Source organism: Erithacus rubecula (genome assembly GCF_903797595.1).
Source record: "Erithacus rubecula genome assembly, chromosome: 2".
NCBI lineage: Eukaryota > Metazoa > Chordata > Aves > Passeriformes > Muscicapidae > Erithacus > Erithacus rubecula.
In genome coordinates this window covers 80,764,043-80,788,767 of record NC_136685.1, presented here as the reverse complement: position 1 = coordinate 80,788,767, position 24,725 = coordinate 80,764,043, and the positions used below count along the sequence as shown (strand labels likewise).

Sequence of the window (24,725 nt, the reverse complement as noted above, 5' to 3'; positions counted from 1 at the left end):
AAACTGTCCAAAGGGATATTCTATAAACATGGTGTCATGTTCAGCACTGAAGACTTTAGGAAAGGAGTAGGATAAGGGACATTTATTCTCATTGAATCTATCTTACCAAGTAACCATTATGTGTGCTAGGGCTCTTCCCAGAAAGTGGCTAAACATCTGCCTGCCAGTGGGAAGCAGTAAATAAATTCCTTAATTCAATTTTCTTGTGTGTGCAGCTTTGCTTCACTTATTAAACTGTCTTCATCTTGGCCTCCTTGTTTTCTGATCTTGCAATTTCTTGCATTCTGCTTCTGATCTTGCAATTCTTTGCCCCATTCTGCTTGGCCAGGGCAGTTCAGGGCCAGCCTCTGGGTACTTTCTATCATCAGTATTGTGATTACTTAGGGAAAAAATCTTCCACAATTGCAAAGTCAGATTTTTTTTGTCCCTTTTTTGCAGATGTAGTTCTGTGGTACAACTTCTAAAAATACATAAAAACAGTAAAAGTTACCCAACAACAACTGGTTTCTTGTATTTGAATCAAAGTAAATCTACAGAGGAGAGAGAGAAAAATCTTTTACTTACTTGCGTTTGGAGATGTCACTTTTTTTAAAATCTGCTCATAATGTTGTGTCTGTGTATTATTATTTCCTGTATGCCACAGACTTTCTGCAAGAGGATATCCTGGGATGGTGACCTCTATAGGAAAGCCATAGGACTCCAGCAGGAAGAAGGGCCTTTTATCATCTAAACAGATGCCCAGGACTTTGTCAAGTAATAGCTGCACTTTGCCACAGCAGATGCATTTGAACACTCTTGAATGGCAAAAGGAAAAACAGTATTGGGGTGCAAATGAAAAACTGTGCAAAATAAAGGTTCTGAAGGAAGAAACATTTTGGAGATTATTAAAGAGATAGTTTAGACTGCTTATCTTGTTTAGTATTTATTAAATAGAATTAGTTTAATAATAATTATATCTGGAAAACTCATAGTTAGGATATTCCTTAGTATCATCACAGAATAATGCTGTGAGAATCATTTCAAGGATTGCAACCCACACTTTAGAGCTACAAGTAAATGCAGAAAAAATAATTATACTTGTAAATAATCTGCTTCTCTAATTAAAAAAAAAAAATCCATATTTAGTGGTTGAACTTTCCTATTTCTGTTCCCACATAGCTAAACTTGACAAAATCCATATTGATCTCTCTCAGATATTCCAGACACAAACATTTCTGGTGTAGTTTTGCTTAATCTAGATAATTTAACAAGAACAAGTGAGTTCTAAAAAAGCCCAAGCAAAAAATATAGATCAAATATATTTTTCTGTCATATATTTCCCTGCATACTCACAGGTGTGTATCATGCAGAACTAGGAATTTAAATTTGTATCTAGGAGATTTTAAATTTAATTGTCATCATATGTCACTGAAACACAAGCTAAAAGTTGTACATGTGAAAGAATGTAAAAAAGCAGTTTTTCTTTTTTTTTTAAGGTTTAATAACCTTTTATTTGACATTATTAAAGCAAATATCCTTTTAAAGTATTATAATGCATACTTCAAAGACTACAAGCAATGAACTTATTTGGAAAGATTTATTTTAAAATTATCAACCAACAGCCAAGGCAAACTGAATTTCCTGAAAGCAGAGAAAAAAATCAGTTAGCCAAGACTGAAATGCAGTTTTTAGTATAATGACTCCATTAGTAGCCTCCAAATAAAGAGCAGTGGAGGAATTACACATTTAATTTGTTAGGTGTGCCACGTATTTCTCTTCTGCCACAGTAGGAAAAGCAGGTTACTTGATGTCACAGAGAAGAGCCACTCCTCTCAGAATCCAGTGGTCTGGAGACTTTCCTGTCTTTAAAAATACCTCTGTAATAAAGTTCAAATCTGTCCTCTTGGGCTTCTTGTAAAGAGGACAAACATAAAGCTTGGAATCCCTAGGTCTGGTTGAATCAACAGCATACATGTGGAGCACAGGCAGCTGGACAAAAAGGATCTTTGGTGTAGACTCAACAAGTATGCTTCTTCGTTTGTCCCAGCCTGCACCCTCCAAGTAGAGCCCATAGATATAGACTCCTTCCTGTGTGAGGAGTAAGCAGATATGTCACAACATATGAAGCATAGTAATTTTCTTAAATCATTAAAAGAAGTATATGTTTTATAGTAAAAAATATCTGACGTTGAATATCTTCAAACTATTTTATTTTAAACAATAATCCTTTTTCAGAAGATAATGCTACTGAAATGGAGGGCAACAAAAGTTGTTTAATAAAATCTATATGCTACAAAGTTTCACATAAAGTTTACTATAAATCCCAAAAATTAACAGGTGGTACAATGAAACAGTTCTTTTAACTAAATATTTTTCTTACTTAATTAAAATCTTCATGCTTAGTATTTAGCTTCTGTCGTGAGCAAAAACATTAAGGTGAGGACAGTAGTAACCTCTTCCTCTATCAATCCAAAATTACTCGATGATGCATAATATAAACTAAATACCAAAGTTAATACTGAAATGCATATCATACATACAGAAGGAGGTAATATGATTTCTTCTTTGGTTAGCTTTAGCACGTCATTATGTACTGCAACTTTATCTAAAGCCCAGTCTTTATGTGCTCGAGTTGCTTCTTGTTTCATTGCTGTCAGGAATCCTTGAGAAATTAAACCAGGTATTTAGTATTTATATCACATGATAAAATAAAATCTTTCTCAGTTATTAGCATGGTTCTGAACTGAACTGACAGATAATCAGAGTTGTATTGAAAAAGGGAATTTGGGTCCAAAACAGGAACAAGCAACGAAAGTGGCATAAGCATGTATTACACTAAGAAAAATATTTTTAAATGGTATGGACTTTTTTTTTCTTCTGTTAAATTACTCTATTAAGAAATATTTGGTCAGGACACTGACTTATAAATTATCATAAGGCAATCTACTACAGGATCCATGATAAAGGTGTTTTTCAAGAAAGAACTTCAAGGCAAACAAGTTGTCTACAGTGTGAGCAGATGTTTATGTAAAGACAACTTAGCTAAAAGGTGGGGGTGTTTTAAATGAAAGAAGTAGAATGAATTTCATTGATGGAAAACAGAAAATATGTATCTGATAGGATAGTAAAATAACTATGTGAATGTGGGGAATCTAGTCAATGCAGTGCCTATGAAGTATGAAAAATGCATATTTTGTTAGGGGGAAAAAGGGTGTCAGGCAGAAATTAGGGTAGAAGATGACAACTGAATGGCAAGTTTGGTGATTTTTTGACTTTTGAATGGACTTTACAGAAGTTTGAAATTAGTAGTATTTGAGATGCAAAAGGCTGAATAGATTAAGCACAGATGACTGAGCAGCAAATAGGTTTAAATGTGTTATAAAGGAAAAAGCAACAGAAATACTAGTACCAAATACCTGGTTGTTTCTGTGTGTGTCAGAAGATAACAATAAAGTTATCAAAAGCCCAATATCTGCTATTTTAAGATATGAGATTAATAACTGCTTGTAACTGAGAGTCATAGAGATCAAGACAAAGAAAGAGAAGTTAACATAGAGAACTGCAACCTTAATAGTGAATTTCCTGGTGAGCAATATTACAAATACAGTGTGATATTACAAATACACTCACCTCACCCCTACCCACAGCATACATTTTGCACTTAGCAAACCTCTCTCTATCTGCAAGACTATTTTGGGGCTTTTTTTTTAATACAGAGGTTGAAGCAATAATAAAGTTCAAGATCATCTGTATCTCAGGTTTGTTGCCTATTAGGCTAAATATTTTCGTTTGCCAAAAGAATGTGATCCATTATCTTATTTTATACCACTGTGAGTGCTGCTCTTGAATCACCAGAGATCAGCATGCTTTTCAGCTGTGCCATTTAGGATATAAATGGAGTGGTGTTTATACTGGCATCTCAATACCATCTTTTAATATTAAATTGGATGTACTCCAGGCACCTCAGCTGTTTCTGAAAGCTACTCTAAAATAGATGTTGGTATTAGAACTTTTTACAGTTCTGGCAGTAGAGTAAGAACAGAAGCATCACAAAGCAAAGGTAGCTCATATAAAATTCAAGAATTCCAGAGGTTAATTCTAATTTTAAAAAAGCAAAAAACAAAACCTCATAGCTGTTACACAGAGGTTTCTTATGAGAATTTTGTATGGGTAGTTGTGTAGGCTGAAGGAGATTCTTCTAGGAACACACACCTCGTAAGGTAATAAGGTTTTTTACTCATGGAAATGGTTAAAATTTGGGTTTTTTTCTTCTTTCCTCTGAATGGTAAAAATATCAAGCTATAACAGATAATGGTAGATAATGTTTACTTGTACTTCACAGCATATCTATGGTGCATTTGAAGAAACTGTTCATTAAATTACCTGTGAAATGGATACACAGTAAAACTACATTTTGATGATTCTCTGTGAAAGACAAATAACTGCTATAAATCTGGTACAATTGCACATTCACAGAATCACATAACAGCCCACATTGGAGGAGACATGGGAAGTTCACCTGGTCCAACCTTTCATGGGAAAGGAAAGACTAGATGAGATTATCTAGCACTGTCCAATTAGATCTTGAAAACCTACAGAAATGGGGACTCTACCATGTCCCCGATGAGGTTGTTCTAGTTGTTCTAGTGAGTGATTGCTCTTACTGTAAGAAGTCATTTTGTTGCTACTATAATATCTTGCTCTAGATTAAAGCTCTTCCACACTGGCAATTTACAGTTTGGAATGAGTTAAACAGTTTCAAAACAGAGAAAAACAGTATTTTCTTTAAAAGCTGTATAATTATCATTAAGTGTACTTTTTTTAGAAGTTGTATAATATCATGCTAAAATATGTTGGCAAGATAAATTATTTTATTTATTAACCCTATGTTTTCCTTCTTGTAATATATAAACTGGTTTTTTGGATCAGACTAAAAGATCGGAGAACTATAGAATCACATATAATGGTTGGGGTTGAAAGGGACCTTTCCAGCATTTTTCATCTTGGCTTCTGTGGCACACTCTGGCAATATAACCATTAAATTACTGTTCAGTACATTACTACTCAAGTCTTTTCAGTAATCTTACCTTGTGGGTTAAAGAATCCAGTTATCCAAAACACCTTTGGTCTTCCTTGAAATATCCAATTAGATAATTGAGCATTTCTCTCCAAAAGTTCAGTAAACCAGAAGCCAAGCGTGGAAGACTCCCACGATACTCTTCTCCATACTTGAGGGATTCGAGCATCATACATGTTGTCAAGAGCATCCCTTAAATTCTGAAAGAATTAAGTAATATTCAAAGTACATAAATCAATTTAGCAGTTTAAAGCACAGTATTCCATATGTAGAAGAAGTATTTACTTGCCTCACTCATAACAATAGTTCCTTCTATGGCGAGTTTCAGGTCGTTCAGACTGGTGCGGACAACTGTGATCACCTTCTGCATGCGGTCAATTTCTTGGCGAAGAAAAATATTCATAGAGTTGAGTGCTCCCATTTTAACTAAACGAGCCTTTACCTAAATTATAAAAGCACAGAAGGAATTTAGTTAAGTCTAAATTGTTGAAATGTCATTTTAGTATGCAACATATTAACTTTCTATGTGTTCATGGAAGTAAATATTGGATTTGTGTATTGTTCAACTAACATTTATCTCCTTAAAACTGCTGCAGTTTTCATTTTTTGTATGACAGTACACAATTACTCATTATTTTGCTAGAACAGGACTTCACCCAGACCACCCAGGAGACTTCTATCACAAAATGTCAAGACTGATTATTTTCTGTTTTCACAAGTAGCTTTGGAAGTCCAAGCATACTCTCCCTAACATATCTCCATGGCCAATTATTGGATGTCTTGATTTGAGATAAAAAAATCTTCATTCCAATTCATGCTGGTGAATTCAATAATGGTGTTGGTTCCTTACTTGAATCTGTTGCTATTTATATGATCTTTTGTACAATTCAGTGTTTCTTTTTTGGAATGTGTAGTGTGACAACTCAACAGAGAGAACAGTAAAACAGGACTGAGATTAGCTTGCCTCATGAGGTATGTAATCTGGAGGAAGTTTCTCCAGCATGTCTTCAGCTGTACGATAAACAACTGCTTCACGAGTTTCTCCAGATCCTCCACCACTTTCTTTGGGCTGAATGTTGGTAATAGTATCCAGAACATCAGCTGATGTATTTTTCTGGTATCTGAGAGGATGAGAAATATAAGTTACACAGAATTTTTTAACAGTTAATTATAACTTTTATAGAACACACAAAAAAACAGTGTGCCATGAAGTCAAATCAAAACTTGCACAAAAAAGTTTTCCTTTGCATCCTGCTCCAACCATTATACACTGATCATGAAGGTTTGGTTTACCACAGTTTTAAAGAATATGAACTTCCCTCTTCCCTGTCATACACTTGCTGTGTTTCTGATTCAGGGATAAGAAGGAGAGCTGCAAGCTTAGATTGTGAGGTGAAAAACCTACCATACTAGGGATTCTGAGGAAAGGGAAGGAAATGGAATACTCCTGATTAAGATCTTCTAAAGAGTTATTTGTTGAGAAGAAGCAAAAAAAGTTTTGTAATAAGGAATAATATTTACCTCATTTAATTACTTCTTAAAACTGTAATACAGAAGCAGGAAAAGGTGGAGGTACAACTCTGCAAGCTGCCCCTTTAATAATCAGTAAATTCATTTTGCTTTGAGATATTGCAGGATTAGTGACAAGGGCTGCTGATTTACAGCACTCAGGTAGAAATCTTCTATTCCATAGTGAAGCATGGGCAGTGCTAATGTAAATTAATGTTCCGAGTCAATACAAAAATGTGAATTAAATTTGTGTGCACTGGATAATGAAAGATGGTAGACCACATCAGTCCTTCAACAGAAGAATTATAGGAGTATTTTTGTTACAGTGCTATCCAGTGGCATAGAGCTATGAGAAGAAATAAGGAAGAAAGCTTGAAGTACTGAAGTATCAGCAATACCTGCTTTTACCTTATGGAATCAGCTACACAAGGAACAGACATCAATGAGTGATGTAGGACACACATTTATATGGATTCAAAGCATGTCAGCTTTCCTTTTCTACTTTCATATGACACCCATCTTCTATTACTTTGTCATACATAATTATATGATATGAAACCAAAGTTAAAATGTGTGAACTCCTAAAGCACCTTGGATACAGTACTAGAGAAGCAAGATACTACAGTATTTCAGCAAAAAAAATATGGTGAATGCAATTATAAAGACTATGAATCCGAAAAATAGAAGTAATTCTACTGGGAATAATACTGGGAGCTTGCTTCTCAGAGGATAATTTCTGCTTCTAAAAGTAGGAATGGTAGGGGCTTTCAAGGTTTTTCATAACCCTTGACTTTAGACTCAAAACTCTCAAGCTTTTTTTCAATTTATGGCCCTATTAAAGAATGAAAGATTTATTCAAGACCATGTGTGGGCAGAAAAGATAAAATTTCTCTGGGACTCATGGTTTCATTGGTAATTTGGATGACATATTGGTGGTTGTAACCTTTACTCTGTGTCTTGCTGATTTAACAAGTAATGATTAGAGAGATATGAACCTTCTGTTCATACTGTAAGCAACATTCTTCTGATTCTGCTGTCAGACTATTTTATGTAGAAGGTATGAGTTCCTTGATTATTACTTCAAATAAATTATAATACATTACAGAATTTTTAAAATGGTCATTCAAAATCTAAAACATATATATATAAACAATTTTAATTTAAGAGAAGGCAGTATGCAAGCTTTGGGGAAAATGACAGGACATCTTCTGAAAAATAGTATTGAAGGAACAGAATCAAAGGTTAGTGATATTCCTTTCTTCAATGATACAAGCTAGGATCCTTCTGAAGAGGACAAATTATGTGAATCTTGTATAAATAAAAATTACTGTTTGAATGAGACTATTTTTGTAAATAAAAAGAGAAAAGACGAAAATATGTATCTTGATCCTTACATAATTAAAAACTTTCCAGTGTGGAAGTGAGATTAAAATACCCAGAAGAAATTTCATTTACATACCACTGGGACATATTCAATATAAAAACCACTCTGCAACAAAATTTTTCTAGTCTTTGGAAAGCCTCACTTTCCTTTAGATGGCAAATAAAATGAAGTACAAATGCAAACAATGATGATAGAAAGATGGCAAAAATAGAGGAAGCAACGTGTTCTTGAGAACAGAACCAGTTGCACTTGAAGGGTTGACCCTCATCACATGTACATATTTATGTGCAGAGGTCTGCATAACAGCTTTTTGTCTAGATTGCCCAATTCAGCTCATGTATTTTAGATGTCTGCTTTGTGATGAGAGAAATTGCACTTCACAAGGATCTATTTTTCTCTATTACTGTTAAGGAAGTCTAGAGTAACCAAAAAGGGAGCTACAGCAACACTAAATGAATCTCGTTTACAGTATCAGTGTTGCCTAAAAGTATGTAAGATGAGGCACCCGATGCCTATTTATAAATTGTTTTTCCCCAAAGCAGTACTGTAAAGTGAATTGTGTCATAAGAAGAAAAAAGAAAATTAATCTTCTTGGGTTTTTATTTACTTCAAAAAGCATTATCAAGAGTATTTTCTCAAGAGTTTGGATGTAACATACTATCATTATTTGATAGCTGGAATATGTGCCATCAGGGATTTTTCATACTGGAAGCGAAAACTAAGAAAAAATGCATGTGACAGAACCATTGCCTCAGCTTTGTTTAGAAAACAGCAATATCTCTTGCAGCACAGTGTTCAAAACCTTACATTCATCAGCTTGCAATAGCTTAACAAAAATTGAGCTACATTTAAGGCTTCAGTAGGGAGCCAATTGGGAAGGGCTTTTGGCAGAAGATTGTCAGCGTATTCCTTTCCTGCTCAGATACCTGTTAACTATGTGGCTTTTGCAGAGCCTGTGATTCATACAGCAAGTTAAAATCATTCTCAATGACTTCAGGTGTTAATCCTAAATGGAAGCACTAAATTCATTGAAGCCTTACAATTGGAACCTGAGACTGAGCTTTTGGCTGAATTGTAAAACTGCCATAGTAAATTAGTGAGAAATAAGATTTTTCTTGTCCTCAGTAATAGTAACATGGAGAGGTCTTGGCTCTCTCGGGGATTCAATTTCAGCAGTTAGCCTTCTGCATACTCTGAGATGACTTGATAAGATATTATAAGGAGAATTTGAATAGACCTTTTCATATTGTATGGGATGCTAATCCATTTGTTCTGTGCGTCAAAGATGAAATTCAGACACAGCAGCCGTGCATCATTGCTTATAACACACTGTGATAAGACATGGAAAAAAGCATTAAACTGTTGAGCTTTTCCCCCAAACTCTAAAGAAATACCTACAAGGCAAAATCTACAGGGAAAAAAAAAAATAAGGCTAAATTAGCAGGAATATGCGTAGGTACCAAGTGGAAGAAAAACTGAGCACTGAACAGAAACCAGAGAGCTTTTCCTATTCACTAAATGTCCCTCCCAACAGTGCTAGTCTCAAGTTTCCTCCTATAAATTAGCTCTCCTACAAGCCTAATTTTGGATCTACAGCATGTCTCTCTTCAAGACTTTGTTTAGTTCTCTGTTAAATCTTGGCTCTTCGTTCTTCTTTAATCATTTCTGGAAAGGAGGTCTTGCAAGTATCAGAGAATGACTTGGAACAGAATCTGCTCTTAGATTCTTTTCTTCACAAGCATATATTAACAGCGGTATGTGCTCAGCAGAGCTGACAATAAAACTGTGTGCTCTTCTCACAGCATGCTTAGAATACAGCCTCCTTACATGGCATCAGCCTCTCAAAGTGAGACTGAAAAATTGTGGGAAATTATTGCTTCATCCAAAAATATTAGATGACCTTACGTTTTCACAGCAGCTCTTCATTTGAATAACGTTTGTTTTATTTAAAAGTAGAAAAATAGCTATGTGAAGAAACAATTTGTGTGGAATGTGGACAAACTGCATCTGAAAATGCAGTATTTCATGGAAGAATAATTACTAACTTCAGTGAAAAATATATGATGATGTTCATATCCTCTCACAAGTCATATAATATTAGAAAGAAATAAAGGGCAAGCTGTTGCACAGATTATTTGGAATGAAAGAGTGAAATCAGTCAAAGATAAAATTTTAGATGGAGCTAGTACTTGGTGCAGTTGAAAAGCCTCTTTTAAATAACGGAAATGGTTGGACTGATTGCAACATAAGTTTGTAGTTGCATCCAAAGGAATGCTTGTAAACTAATTGACAATCCAGAGAATCATTTAGCAAGTGTGCACAGAAAAATAAAGTGCTTGAAACAGAAGGCAAATGCTAGAAACTTTCTCTAGTTGAACTGTTTAGAATCACTTATGTTCATATAAAAGTTTCATAATGCTTTCAATTAAAAAATGTAAAATCATGAGGAGTAAGTAGTGAGAGTTTTAACTGCTTTAAAAGGACATGTAAAATGTAGCTGAAGATACTGCTTTTCTAACAATGTACATGCACAGGAATTGTTCTACTTCAACACAAAAATCACATGAATCCCAGGTTTCCAATGAAAAATATAGTTTACTTAAACATTTGATAGGGATTTGTTTCCAAATACTAATAGAAACGTTCTCCATTTTCAATATGTTGAGACCTACTTACGTAATATCAGCATTGGGATGGAGACCAAACACCTCTGGGCTGTCCATGGCAGGAAGTAACTGGATGTAGTCAAAGTACTGTTCCAGGGTTTTGCAAACTGGAATTTTATACCCAGTGTAAAAGCAGAAAGCACTGTCAAACATATTTTCATTAAACCATACCTGGGAAAAATCCATGGGGAAAAAAGAAAGACAACAATTATTTTGCTACTTAGCTGGTTTTTTAATCTCACTTTCTCTCTTGGAGGATTAGATGCAACTGCATCTAATTTTACTTTAATACAACTGTAAATCATTAAGAATTATGTTTCCTAAGTTTGACTTCCAGCTAAGTCTTTTGAAGCTTCTGCTCCTCACCAAAGAGGAACCAAGGGGAAGATCCACACTGCCAAAGAATGTTTTGAAAAATTCATTTTACTTCAAAAAATCTTATAAAATAGTAAAGTGCATATTCAGCAGAAAGAAGGCTTTCTCATTTCTGTATTGCAGCTGCCAATAAAAATGACAAATAACTGTATTTCCAAGGTCTCCTACCCTTGCAAAGCAATTAAGAAGACGTTTATCATAGTCATCTGTGACTCGGCCTCCGTACTGTACTTCTCCAATCATGTAGCGTACCGTGTTCCACGATATCCCCTGGGTACAAGCAAAGTACATGAGAAGCTGTTGTTATTATTTGCAAGAAGAAGATTTTAGTTTAAATATAATCTGAAACTCATAATATTCTGAAACGTCAACTGATAAAAATCATATGACAATAATACTTTATTTCTCATGTATTTACTGAGCTCAACTCTGTGATTTTATAGAAGAGTTGAGCTTGATCCTGTTATAAATATAGAGTCACAGGATCATTTATGTTGGAAAAGATCTTTAAGATCATTGTGTCCAATCTTTGACCAAACACCAACAATGGCAATAAGAGCCATGTCCAGTTGTTTCTTGAACATCTACAGGCACAGTGACTCCCCAGCCTTCCTGGGCTGTCCATTCCAGTGTTTAGCAACTCTTTCCACAAAAAAAAAATCTTCCTAATGTCCATCCTGAGCCTCCCCTGGCAGAGCCTGAGGCTGTGTCTTCTTGTCATGTTGCTGGTTGCCTGGGAAGAGAGGCTGATCCCCACCTGGCTATAGCCTCCTTTTGGGAGGTGTAGAGTGACAATGTCACCCCTGAGCCTCCTTTTCTCCAAGATAAACTGGAGAAAGCTCCAGCTCCCTCAGCCACTCCTCATATGCCTTGATCTCTAGAAGTAAAATCTCATAATATATAAAAAATATATATGATATATATAAAATACATTTCATTGTTACTTGTTTAACCTGAAATCACTAACAGATGACATTGCCCCTCTTCTTACCCCCCCTCCCCCCCCCCATTTCCATCCTCCCCACCCCTTCTCCTTATTTCTCATCTTTCTCTCTTGGCTGAGCGCTGCTTCGTAAGGAATTCCCTATTCCCTGCTAATTAGTAGAAGATAAAATGGTAGATGTAGGAGAAGTTTGATTGGCTCTGTCAAACTCAATATTTCAGCTCCTTTTCCAAAACAGATAACATATGAACTTGTTAATTTTGAATTTAGTAGTGAAAAAGAAAAGCAAATTTTAAGCTTCTTAACAAATACATGCTTGCATGTATCTTACATGCACACAAAATACTTCAGCTGGATTTTCTTGCAGAGAGCCTCAAGCTTTGATCATTGGAAGTGGCACTAAATGAATAGCAATGAGTAAATTATGATAAACATGAGGATAAAACAATTGCTGCTGCCATACAAAGCATTAAAATGTACTACATAAAGATTTTAGTATTCACCTTCCTGATGTCAATTTTTTTTAGGTGATTTTGTATAAACTGAACACTGGCTGTAAAGTCTGCTGAGTTAAATTCATAGGGAATATTCCAACCCAAAGGTCCAAACTTGCGTCGCTCCTTAGGAATAAAATTGAAACCAAAGACATTTATGAAACAACTTATAGTTTTTTTTCCTTAATAAATTTCAGTAATGACAATACCAGTAAAGAATTAGAGTAAAGAATTGAACTGGAAAAGAGAGCCTAAGAAATCACTGTATGCCTCATACACATCAATAATACAGCTAAGTTATACCATGAGGGATAAATATTTATAGAAAAAGCAACAAAATAATTTATTAACAACTTTACTAATCAATTTGTAATTCACAGGTTTGCAGTGCCTCACTTCTCTGTGGATAATGAGGTTTTTATACTAAGTAATTAAGTAATTTAGCAGGCACAGTTTTTCTCTTCTTTTTACATATACGTTTGACTAATGATAGTTTCAAATTTTCATGCTCCTATATTTTTGCTCAGTTTTCCAAAGAGTTCTATGTTGGCACTTTCATCTTATTGTTTCAATATGTTTTTTACTGTTCATTTTTTCAAAATTCATAACTATATTTTAAGGTTGCCACCATTACATTATTCAAATATATTATTGCATGCCTATTTGGAAATAAAGTGATAACATTTGTATTAACAGAAAAATAGCCAACTATGAAAGCAACCAACAGATAACTTAGTTTTCTGTTTCAGCGTGCTTATCTATTTCTATTGACCTGCAGAGAGAATTTTTCCCATATACTCTATGACTAACTTTCTATCAGCTGAAGTTAGATGAGAAAAAACAAATTCTAAATGCCCATCATATGAGAATTGTTTAAAAGCTATTAAGAAAAAGAGAGATAATAATGAATCTTGAAATACAGATAACAGAAATTAAAGCTTTAGTCCTGCATTACGACAAATGTCAGAATGTGCTTTTTCAGGAACCTCTATTAGAGTGACCCCATATATTATACCACTGTTTGCAAACCCTTTAAGAAATACCTGAACAGTAGAATGCAGAAAAGCTACAGTGTAAAGCAAAGGTTTCCACATAGGCAGGTTGCTAGCATTTAAAAGATCCTGACTAATTCCAGAAAATGTTCTTTTCAGTCCGGCACGTATACCTTGTGGAGGTTCATTTGTGAACTTTATAGCAATCTGTCACAAGAAAAATATTAAGGAATTGTATTTGTTTACTGAAGCAAAAATAGCAACATATGAAAATGACATTTCTAGTTATAAATAAAATGTAAATAACTGAAGCTTTATAGAAATAAAGTTGATATGTACTGCATAAAAGGAGTACACAGAATAATAGTTTTAGTTGGAAAGGATTTTGAAAGACTATCTAGTTCAACACCTCTGCCATGATCAGTGACATTTTGAAATAGATCAGTTTGCTCAGAGTCCTGTCCAACTTGACCTTGAGTGTTTCCAGGGATGGATTATCCACCACATTTTCTCAGTCCCACCTGTTCCAGTGCCTCACCACCTTCATTGTAAAAACTCATTTCCTATATCTAATCTAAATAAAACTTTCTTCAGTTTAAAATCAGAATCCCTTGTCCTGGTGCAACAGGCCAGACTAAAATGTCTTTCCTCATCCTTCCTATGGGCCTCTTCAAGTACTGCAAGGCTGCAATAAGGTCTTCCCAAAGCCTTCTCTTCTGCAGTCATAAAGGATTTCAAACATAGACCTTTAATTTCTGTTGGTCAAAACCATCACTGACACTTGGCCGTGGAACTAAAAATTTTCTTCAATGACATAAAAGCAGTCACCATGCTTTTAAGAAGGCTTTTGTATCCCTGCTTCAATGACTGAATGATGAAAGAGAAGCATCCAGTATAAATGACAAGAACAGAATTGTATTTGTCTTCCCAGAATTTCACAGTAAATACAAAGAAATTTCACTCCTCCTCAGATCAGATCTTTGTGTTCACAGTGGCTGCTGTGGACTCTGTGGCTGCCTACAGCAGCAAATTAGATTCACCAGAGAATATCCCTGAGCACTGTGATCAGCAAGCATTGACTCCATATTTATGGTAGTAAATTGCCATAGCTCGTTAGAGTTCAGCCCCTTAGTTTCATGCAAATTGCCAAATGGGAAGAGTGGCTACACAATTTCAGTTTTCAAACCATAGCTGCAAATTATTTGGAAAAGTGCTAGTAAGCACAGGTTTTCACATCAGAGAATATTGTTACTACTTACACCTATGGGCTATTGCATTCCAGTGCTGGATAATGCTCAGGGAACAATTTATTACTTCAGAACACAGACTGGCCCAACCAGTATCTCTGTTGCTCAAGACAATTAAAAATGCTGAAGGAACCCAAATAAAAATAAAGGTTTGTTTTGTTTTTTTTTTGCTCCAACTGTAAGTACTTGTCTGTCTAGCTTGGGTAACATGGTAGCTTGCACAGAAAGGACAGTAAAGGACAGGCAGCCATGTGTCCTTTTACGTTTAGACTGAATTGGAACACTTGAAAAATCAATGTTTTCACATTTCAAAGGATATCCTGCTCAGTTTTTGATTAATATTCTATATTAAAAAGAGAAAAGCAAATTGTTCTCTTTTCTTTCGAGAAGGGGCTTTGGTTTGTAAATTATTCTTGTTCTGGAATCCCTGAATATGTTAACAGTTTAACAGGTAACGTGACACCATATAGGGGGAGATCACATTGAGATAAATGCAGTGAAGATTCATCTAGCAACCTTCTGAGTTCTCCTTTCCCGCTTTTAGCAAAGTGTATGTCCATATACCACACTATTGATAAACCCCTTGCATGATGTCATGTTCTGTTGAGAGAACACAGGAGGCCCTAGCTTGCTTTCCATACACAGACCATGGTGACACAATTCTTACTGAAGGTTGTCTCTACACTCCTTCTCCCCTCCACGTCCTGGATATCAGGTGAGGCATCTATTTTTATTCAGAAAAAAATGGGAACTACTAAGGAAATTTCCACTGCTTTTTTAGAGAAAAGGGAACACAGAAATGTCAACATACAGCTATTACAGTAGATATTAAGTAGCATTATGTCCCACTGTGAGAGTGCTGGGGACCATCATCAGTGACTTAAGTGTACTTTGTAAGAGTTTAGGCAATTTTCCTGGTTCTGACAAAAAAGCATATCCTTGAGATCTACAGAACAGCCATTTATGGTTCAGCCAAAGAAATTGGGTAGATGGTGTTCTCTAAGATGTACTATCCATGTGTGTGCTGTCCCATTTAAACTTAATTTATTTGTTATAGGGGAATCTGGAATCTCTCTCTGGAAGAACTTTTGGGGGAATTAATCTGTCCACAAGGCATCTGGTTGGGCAAAACGGGATACAAGCCAAATAATTTTTATTTAAGTGCTTCTGTGTACAGATTTAGTGTGGACTCACATACATAATGCATCATCGAGAACTTCCAGTTACTGGTAAACCTTCCTGTTTAAAATTATATTTACATTGTAACACAAGACTAATTTTTTTCTTGGGTTTTGGGGTTTTTCCCTCCATTTTTTCCACTGTCATTTATATGATTAATCTGATTAATTTTCATTAAGTACCTGAATTAAATATTTGAACAAACCTGTAGCAGTGTAATTGGGAATTTAAGATGTTGTTCAGTAGTTATCCAAACTCGAAATGTGTCATTTTGGATGTCAGCAGTAACAAGTGTCTCCAGTAATTCATCCATGAATTCCAGTCCAAGGTGACAATTCTGAAGCAACAGCCAGCCTCCCTAAAGAAGGATATCAACTATTACCATATAAAATTTTGAACAAGATATTAATAACGCCAAAACTAACTGTCCATATAAGAATAAAATGTGGTTTTCCATATATTTTTTTTAATTTTTGTTCTGTTCCTGAATATATATTATCTTTTGATATTATAGGATATTGGCACAGATAAAGCAAATAGGATAAGACAGTGCAAAAGTTACTTCAGCATTCTCTTGTTCTCAATGAAAACAATATAACCAGACTCAATATTGTAAGTAAAGAATCAGTGCTATCTAGTGGCAAAAAGAAGTTCCTGTACTTTCCCAGCAAAATACCAGTGATAAGCAATTCTGTCCTCAGATCCAAAAGAATGCAAGTGGAAAAGTAACAGCTGAAATTTTAGGGATACATATTTTTCAAAACTGATTTGTTAATAACGTAATCTAAAGTAAGCATAAAGAGGTGGTAATAAGACTCTAAAAGTTTCTAGCTCCAATTATTTTATCTGCAATAAAGGCATTTGCATGAAATTCAACCTCCACTTGTTTTGATCTTATTCATCTCTCAAATTGCATGAAAGCTCTAGTTGGATTATTATTTCTCCAAACTTCTGCTTATGAATCTAAATTCAATCAGCTTTTTTAGCATCACTTTAGAAGCCTGATGAATTAGAAGCCTGATATTAAAATGGGACATTATTTAATCAGATCTAAACAGTGATGGACAGTGGATTTCATTAGAGCTTGTAATTTCATTTTAGCAATTTTGTTTTAGCTCATTTAAAAAGACATCAGTAACTTGGTGAAAAAATATAATTGAAATATTTATGGTGAATTGATGGATATTAAAAAAGAAGATTAAATAAAGATAGTTATTTTTTCTTCTTTTATGGGGATCAACTTTTTTGAGGGAGAACTTCAATCAATTTGGTACATTTCCAGATGATCAGACTTAGTTTTTGAAAATTATCCTCTTGTAACACAGCACAGCAGTTCTAATCGCATTATATGCTCTTGGCCAGAGGTACCAAAAACCAAATAGGTATTTGTCTTCATGTTCACTAATTCTGTTTTGCAATTTCAAATCTGATGTTCACATGTTCCTCCCTTCAGCACTAAGGCATGTATTTCAGAAATTGTTACTGGTAGCTCTACTGGAGTGCTGTTTTGAGAGTCCTTGTGCTTCAAATCAAGGGCAAAAGAAAGGAAGGGATGCTCCAGTTTTCACCATTGCAATGAACTGGGATTTGACAGTGACCATTCTGGACATACAAAGAAATGCCAGATGTATGTGTGCACTTACATATAATATAAATTGTCATCTGCTATAAAGAGATTTCTTTTTTCTCTTTTTCCAGATTGGTACACATCTGTATGCCAATACTCATGTTCTGCTCTCTATTAGTGGAGATATTCTAGCCCTCCAAAATACAGGTAAGTGAATGATTCCCCATATTTTGAGTTTGCAGGAAACTTTGGCTGTATGTCTTCAATTACAAGACTGTCCACAACTCCCTGAAGTGTCCAGCTGACCAGAAGGTACCACCTTTGCACTACAACTTTTATATTGTATTTGAGGTTTCAGTTACTATTCTCTGTAGCTGCTACTTAGGTTTTTAATGGTTTTACTGTTGGGGTATATCATCTGCCTTAACAAAATACACTACAACATTCAAATAAAAATTCTTATCTATTGTTTAGAAATTCTTAGACATGCTTGGGACTCAAAGCCAAAGAAATGACAATTAAAGAAGCAAAGAAGAGACACCAAATGCTGGTGAGTAAAATGTCCTGTCACTAGCAGAGTAGTAAGGAAAAAGTGAAACAGTATCAGGAGCAAGCACATCCTTCTCTATCTACAACTTTAAGCTACGTGTGCCCTCACCATTTTATTTAGTAGAAGCTATACAAGATCCAGTTATCTCTTATATGGGAGGGGGGGAAAAAAAAAAAGCCAATAAAGAGGTGAGATCTGCAGGACAGGATCAAGCCCCAATGTCCTTTTACTCTTTGTTAATATTATAGTGATAAGTAAGGAATGTGTAGCACTGCTGCCAGCAGTATTGGCTTGCACTCCACTCTCACATATATATGCCAGAGAAATGTTTTTAAACTCAGTATTCAAAAAGACATGGTGACCCTGAGATATGCTTGATAGTAAGATGAAAAAGGAAAATACTACAGACTGCATGCTGAAGGGGTGTAAAAGAACAACAAAACAGACAATCAACTCATATTGTAATGTTTTTTTTCCCTACCTGTTCCATTGACACCTCCAGGAGTTTGCGTGCATGAACCTCTTGTCCTTGTCCCATTGAGATGGTCCTACATTCTATAACATACAAGATACATGATTATAATCTAAGATTAATGAGTTTACATTATTGAGAAAAAGTAAGAATTTCAATGCAGTCCAAAACCCAGGTATCAATGCAGCACAATTAAATAAATTTAATGCAAAAATATATACTTATGAAAGCAAAATCCCTGCACCATCATAGTATGCTATTATGTATAAATGTTCTAAACACTGACATTTTGTATAAAAACATTGAAATACACATACACAATACTTACAAAAGTTAAAAACTGTGACTAATGTTGACTGTGAAATGTGAATTTGTGCTGAATTTTAACAACGCCAGAGCATTTCAAATGTGAGATTTATTTTCTCAAAGTGTACATAAACACAATGTGAAGATGTAAAACTGCATTTATGAACATACTAATGTGACTAATGTCACAAATATCTGGGATCTACTCCCAACTCAGTTTGTATTCATGCTTTTTCAAAAATTCCATGTAATGAAGAAATAAAGTCCAGAATACACAAATGTAGATCTTGTAGCTATTTTTTGTTACAAAGTAATCTTCTAAGTAATGACTGATTTTTAAGTTACATGCAGTAAAGAGTTATAAGAAGAAAATATTATTGTCACCATAACAGAATTTTAAAAGAAGAATTAATTGCTTTACAAGATAGGGATTTTAGAAGCTGTCATCACTGTGAAGAATGAGAGCAATTTATTAAAAAAGTACTTGAATTTCTGTCCAACTTTACACAGAATTGTTCTTAGCATAGTGTCTTCTATTTAAAATATTATTTTATCTCAAAAGTGATGTTTCAGGAACAAACAGTAGTGCAAGAGAACTTAAGAAATACTCCTCAGAAAAAGAAATCTCTCTGAAATGACTTACACTGCCCCTCTGTCTCTTAACATATGACAATGAATAATTACTTTCATACCCAAATTAAGCTTCCTAGACAAGGAATTAATCTGATCAGTTGGGTCTGATCCCATAGACAAGAAACAGATGAGAGGTGTTCGCATGTCACTTTCTTCCCAAGTTTTTCTTAAATTCAAAATAACTGGCTCTGTGTATTTCTCATGCAAGGAACTTGCAATATATTTCCTGGCTTGGGAAAGTGTTCGGTCTGGACACCAAGACCTAGAAATTAAAACACATACAAAGATATAAATCCACTGCCTCTTCCTCCAAGATCACACTCAAATTAGAAATTCTATTTTTATCAAATAGAGGGATTTTTAAAAATCATAATATGTATGTATACATATGCCATCAGGCAGAGCTGATGGTCTTCCCTCTACTTATAATGTTTTCCAGTTGCTTACAGTTTTGCCTTAGCTGCTTGCATTGAAATTTACTGTTCTAGGCACCTTCATTAGGTTGAGACATTCTTGGTTTTTAACAGAATTTTTGTATTTGAGAACACAAAGAGAGAAAAGTGAAGATTGTTTTAGACCTTTAGTAAAACTCTGCGGGTGATTCATTTGGTCTGTTAGCCTTTTAGGGTACAAACTCAATTCTTTTGCACTGGATTGCATTTCTGTTCGTGATGGGTGTTTTTCCCATGGAAAAACAAACAAGCAACTACTTTTGGATAAAATATATTACTTTGAAAATTTTCAGGTTTTGACGATTTAGATGGTTCCGTCCCTCTTAAGGTGTAGAGCATTTGACAATATGGTATTTCCATCAGATTCTAGCCTTTTTTACTGCAGAGGTTGAATCTGCTCCAAAGACAAACCACAGTCTAATAAATAATATTCTTGGGGTATTTCATAGTATCTCTGATTTATTTGTTACAGCACTTGGCAAGTATACAATGAATGAAGGAAGATATGATCTCATGCATAAGGCAGCTGAATGCTTCTTTGGGGAAATACATTTTGTCTCAAGATCTTATATGATGCAAAAATATAATTTATAGCACAATTTTCACATGTGATTTTGAATATTTATTTTGCATTTCACCACCTCTTTTATTTTTTTAAATATTTTAAAACACCTGTTTAAAGCTATTTTAAATAGTTAGTTTTAAAAGATATTTTTTAAAAACTTTAACTTATCTGGAATATTCTACTTTTTCATGGGCTTCCCAGTTTCCATTCCTCCTGGCATAAAAAGCTAAGCTATAAAAAATATTTTCTATAAATACCTTTAGACAGCAGAGGATAGTTCTAGTAGTAATTGAATAACAACATATTTCATGTGACTGAATCACTATTTAATGACACCCACAGATAACTAAAATTACACTATTGCGATACTAGCATACTGATAGTTTGAGATGTGCTGCAGTTGTGTGATTTCCCAAAATTTCTGAAGATGCTCACCTGATGAGTAAAAGCTTGCGGAAGGTGTCAAGGGTATCACTGTATCCATCAGGTGTAATTTCTTCCTCAGGGGCATCTTTATCAAACCAGTGTTTCCATGCCTTATCATGCTTGGCTATCTAAATTTATTACATTGACACACAAATAAATATATTTCAGTTGCAGCAAAATCCCCTTGGAAATGCAGCTTTTAATGAGAGGCCATTATGGTATTAGGATATATTACAAGTAACATTGCCTATAGCATTTAAGATATATGCCATGGGAATTGCTATTAAAATATTACAAATAATATTAATTCAATTGCTGCAATCAGTGTTAAGATGCAGGCTCTCAAGCCAGCTAATTATCTATGCATTCCCCTCCCAAACACATGCATCTGCTTAAAAAAAGTAATTAGCAGGAGGATTCTATGCTACAAGAGGAACATCCTGTGATTAATTAATTTCTTTTGGTCACAAAATATGAAGAGGGCCAGAAAAATGTGTCCCAGTACAGTCTAGCCAGCCAATGAATCACTAATTAAAAGTGATTAGATTCTACTAAGTAATTAGATTTTACTAAGCTTTTGGCTTGAGAAAGAATAAACCTGACCACAATATGACCACAATTTTAGGCACCTCTTAGGACCCCATACCTAATAGGATAGGGAATAACAGTGGACAGAACATAGTGAAAATGCAACTGAGGCTTTGATGCAGTGAGTGAGGGTCAGCTACTGCAATATTCCCAGATCACTGGAAAAAGAACAAGAAATGCACTGATAAAGGTTTAAATCAGAAGATGTCTATGTTAAATCAGGCATCTGGGGCTTATTTATTTAGAGCAGAAAAGCAAATTGAAACTAGCATGAAAAAAGAAAAGCATAGGAAACTTCTTGAGAACTGAGGATACCATTCTCAGTCCTTTTTTGGTCACTTTAAATAATTTTCTGTTTCATCTAAATAAATAATGATACAGTTGTATTTAATATGATCAATAAAATAGAATAGCATTTCTAATGGATGAAAATAAGTATTAAAAATATGTTCTTAAAATATTTGCATTTTTAATTGATATCCTAGTCAGCACCCTCCCTTATTCCATTTCTATCTATTACTGAAAAAATCAGTCACTTTTTTACTTTGCAACTACATGGCCAAAGACAGTGCTAACGAATTAATTTTAAAATAAGAGGTTTTGTGCTAACATGGTCACCTAAGTATTTCAGAGTCTAAAATTTTGTTTTCACACATTCTAGAAAAGCCCTGGTGAAAGGACTTGTCTAGAAATAGGGTTCTGGTGCCCTAACAACTCAGAGTGAACAACTTAACTAAAGCTTCTTGAACTTTCTCCTAACTTAATATTCTATTTTGATATGTCAATAAGCCAAAAACTGGAAGAATTGGGCTGGTATGTATCCAACTCTTGCCTTGATACAGGGTTTAGAAACAGCCACTTAGAAACAGGACCACCATTTAGCTAAAATGTTTGCTAGCCTCCAGGGCAATATGTGCCATCACAAAAGGGACTTGGCTGGCCAGTGCTGTAACAGCAGGGAGAACTTACTGTCCTGGCTATCAGCCTGATTAACAAAGAGCCCTTAGATACAAGAAATGCTTAGGGAGTGGTTTAACTACACTATAAAAGAAAAATAAATTTACCAAATTGAACATGTCACAAGCTGTGTGCATGTAAGTTCATGTATGTCTACATAAAACTATTTGTAGCCAGCTCATCACATTTGAATGGCACCTTAACCTTGGAATGGAAATGAGTATTTAAAAACAAGCAGCAACCCATTCACTTGTAAAAATACACCAGAATCAAGACAGGCATTGTAATTTAAAACCTGACACAGATTAATTTTATGAGCCTTTTTGATACCTCTATCTTTTTAGCCTCTCTTTTATTGACTTCCTTTTTCTTCATTGCTGCTCCTTCTCTCCTTTTTCTACCTCAATTACTGTAATACCAAATACCATAAAGCAGATAAATACACACACCACCATTCATGTTACCTGTTTGTCTCTATGATGTTATTCTGCATTTTTGGGGAAACACAATTATGATGATGAAACTGGTTATTAAGATTGAAAAGATCATTTGAAAATATCACCTGGTCCAAAATTTCTTCGAACGGTGGCAGTTTGTTCAACTCCACTAGATTTAGCCATATCATGTCAAGAATCCAGCGGCATGGTTTGGGTGGGCAAGCCTGTAGATCCAAAGCTGCACCTCCTGTAGATAAAAACACAGGATGAAATGTACTTTCTGATGAAATACATGATATCCCAGGGGTCAAGACATAATTGTTATTTCTTTTTAAATTATGTCTTTTGACCTAAGTAATTTTCTCCACCATACTAGCTGTACTCTTGTGTATTACCATTTATTTCTTACCAAATATACCAAAGGATAACTTAGCCTTATTAATGGCTTTCTCACAGATGTTGGTAGGCTACTATTGGGTCTACTCTAAGTCTTCCCTTTGCCAAGCTGAACAAGCCCAGTTGCCACAGAAATGTTGATAGAAACCATGCAGACAAAGAAATAAGACTTTGAAAAGGCATAAATGTTTAAAAAGTTGAATTAGCTATACACACAATACAATTTTTGAAACTTACCTCTAATGAGAGTTTGGAACTCTCTGTTTTCCACATGCCCTCTCTCAATATCAATTTTTAAAGCCAGGAGGAGGGTAAAGAGGAATTTGTGGTTTTCATACAGGCCTCTAACAGAATATGAGTGAATTTCAAAGGTAAGATGTTCAATAATATTTGAGATTCTCTTCTGAGCCACAGGAGACTTCTTAGATCTAAATCATGAAAACAAAGCACAAAGAAACCACATTAATAAGAGAAAATACATTGGAAAGGCAAACATCTGAATAGCAGGAAAAATCTGTGTCTTCCTACCTGGCTATGGATTGATCAAATAGCTTCAAGAACTGAGCCAGTGAAGTTTGATACATATTATTGACCATGCTCATTGCTGTGAGAAGGAAATAAAGAATGCTTCCACGTGTAGCAACAGGTCGATACTCCTCCTGAGCAGTGGTAATCTTCACTTCAGTTTCTGCTGCCACAGACAACTTGACAGCTATTTCAGCAGCTGTTTGCTTAGTTGTTTGCAGGACACCAATTAAGGATTCATCATCCACTAGTGAACCTGAAAAGTAAAATACTGGGTGTTTAGGAAATTTTTGTAACTATATTTTCACTTCATATGTGTATATATAAAACAAAAAGTCACATTACAGGAATTACTTATTCTAAAAAATGAAATTATTTACTGAATAACAGGAAGATTTTAAGATAGAGACCAAATAGGATATGTAATACTAAAAATTATTTTTACATCCAACATACTTAAGCAAATTCATTCAAAATATGTTAAATGTATTTATACAAAAGCTTTGCAACATGTGCTGGAGAAGCCACCTATCTTATGCACACAACCTACAGAGTCAACAAATTACTTTAATTATTTTGCAGTCTATTTATTGGCACTCTCAAAGTAAACAATAGTTGGGGTCCTAAGGGAAATGGTCACTCAACAATATTCATGAATCTCCAGCAGTTACTCACAAATTTTCTGTTACCAGATTCTTTTTCCACCAGAGATAGCAAGTGATCATGTTCAGGCTCATAATGTACTGCAGAAGAGTTTCAAGACAATTTTAAGCCAGGCCATTCCAATTTATATTTCAATGGATTAAAGATCTTCTCATGGTCAGATGCCTTATCTTATCTGAGGGGCAGAAAGCTCTCTAAAAAATGGATGTATTTCATAAAACTTGTTTAGGTGTTAAATTGAAGTGCCTAGAGTTGATATAGTGGCATCTATAGCACCAAATCCCTCTCATACTCCTGCCATTGTACAGTCTCTTATTGTATCTTAGGTGGTAAATCAAAATCT

At 34.8% G+C, this 24,725-nt stretch overlaps 1 protein-coding gene across 1 annotated transcript in view; it reads right to left on the bottom strand.

Annotated features, from left to right (window-relative positions):
- Positions 1–1,481: 1,481 nt before the first annotated feature.
- Positions 1,482–24,725, bottom strand: part of DNAH8 (dynein axonemal heavy chain 8) — a 111,263-nt gene continuing 88,019 nt past the window's right edge. Inside the window, exons 78-93 of the mRNA XM_079298932.1 lie at positions 23,723–23,975; positions 23,432–23,622; positions 22,924–23,045; positions 20,826–20,944; positions 19,433–19,635; positions 18,444–18,517; positions 16,051–16,203; positions 13,471–13,626; positions 12,437–12,553; positions 11,159–11,260; positions 10,626–10,786; positions 6,021–6,177; positions 5,346–5,498; positions 5,067–5,256; positions 2,520–2,641; positions 1,482–2,067 (exon numbers count right to left, since the gene is read on the bottom strand). Of these exons, the coding sequence (XP_079155058.1) occupies positions 1,780–2,067; positions 2,520–2,641; positions 5,067–5,256; positions 5,346–5,498; positions 6,021–6,177; positions 10,626–10,786; positions 11,159–11,260; positions 12,437–12,553; positions 13,471–13,626; positions 16,051–16,203; positions 18,444–18,517; positions 19,433–19,635; positions 20,826–20,944; positions 22,924–23,045; positions 23,432–23,622; positions 23,723–23,975 (2,561 nt within the window). The 3' untranslated portion in view covers positions 1,482–1,779. The remainder of the gene's footprint in view (positions 2,068–2,519; positions 2,642–5,066; positions 5,257–5,345; positions 5,499–6,020; positions 6,178–10,625; positions 10,787–11,158; positions 11,261–12,436; positions 12,554–13,470; positions 13,627–16,050; positions 16,204–18,443; positions 18,518–19,432; positions 19,636–20,825; positions 20,945–22,923; positions 23,046–23,431; positions 23,623–23,722; positions 23,976–24,725) is intronic.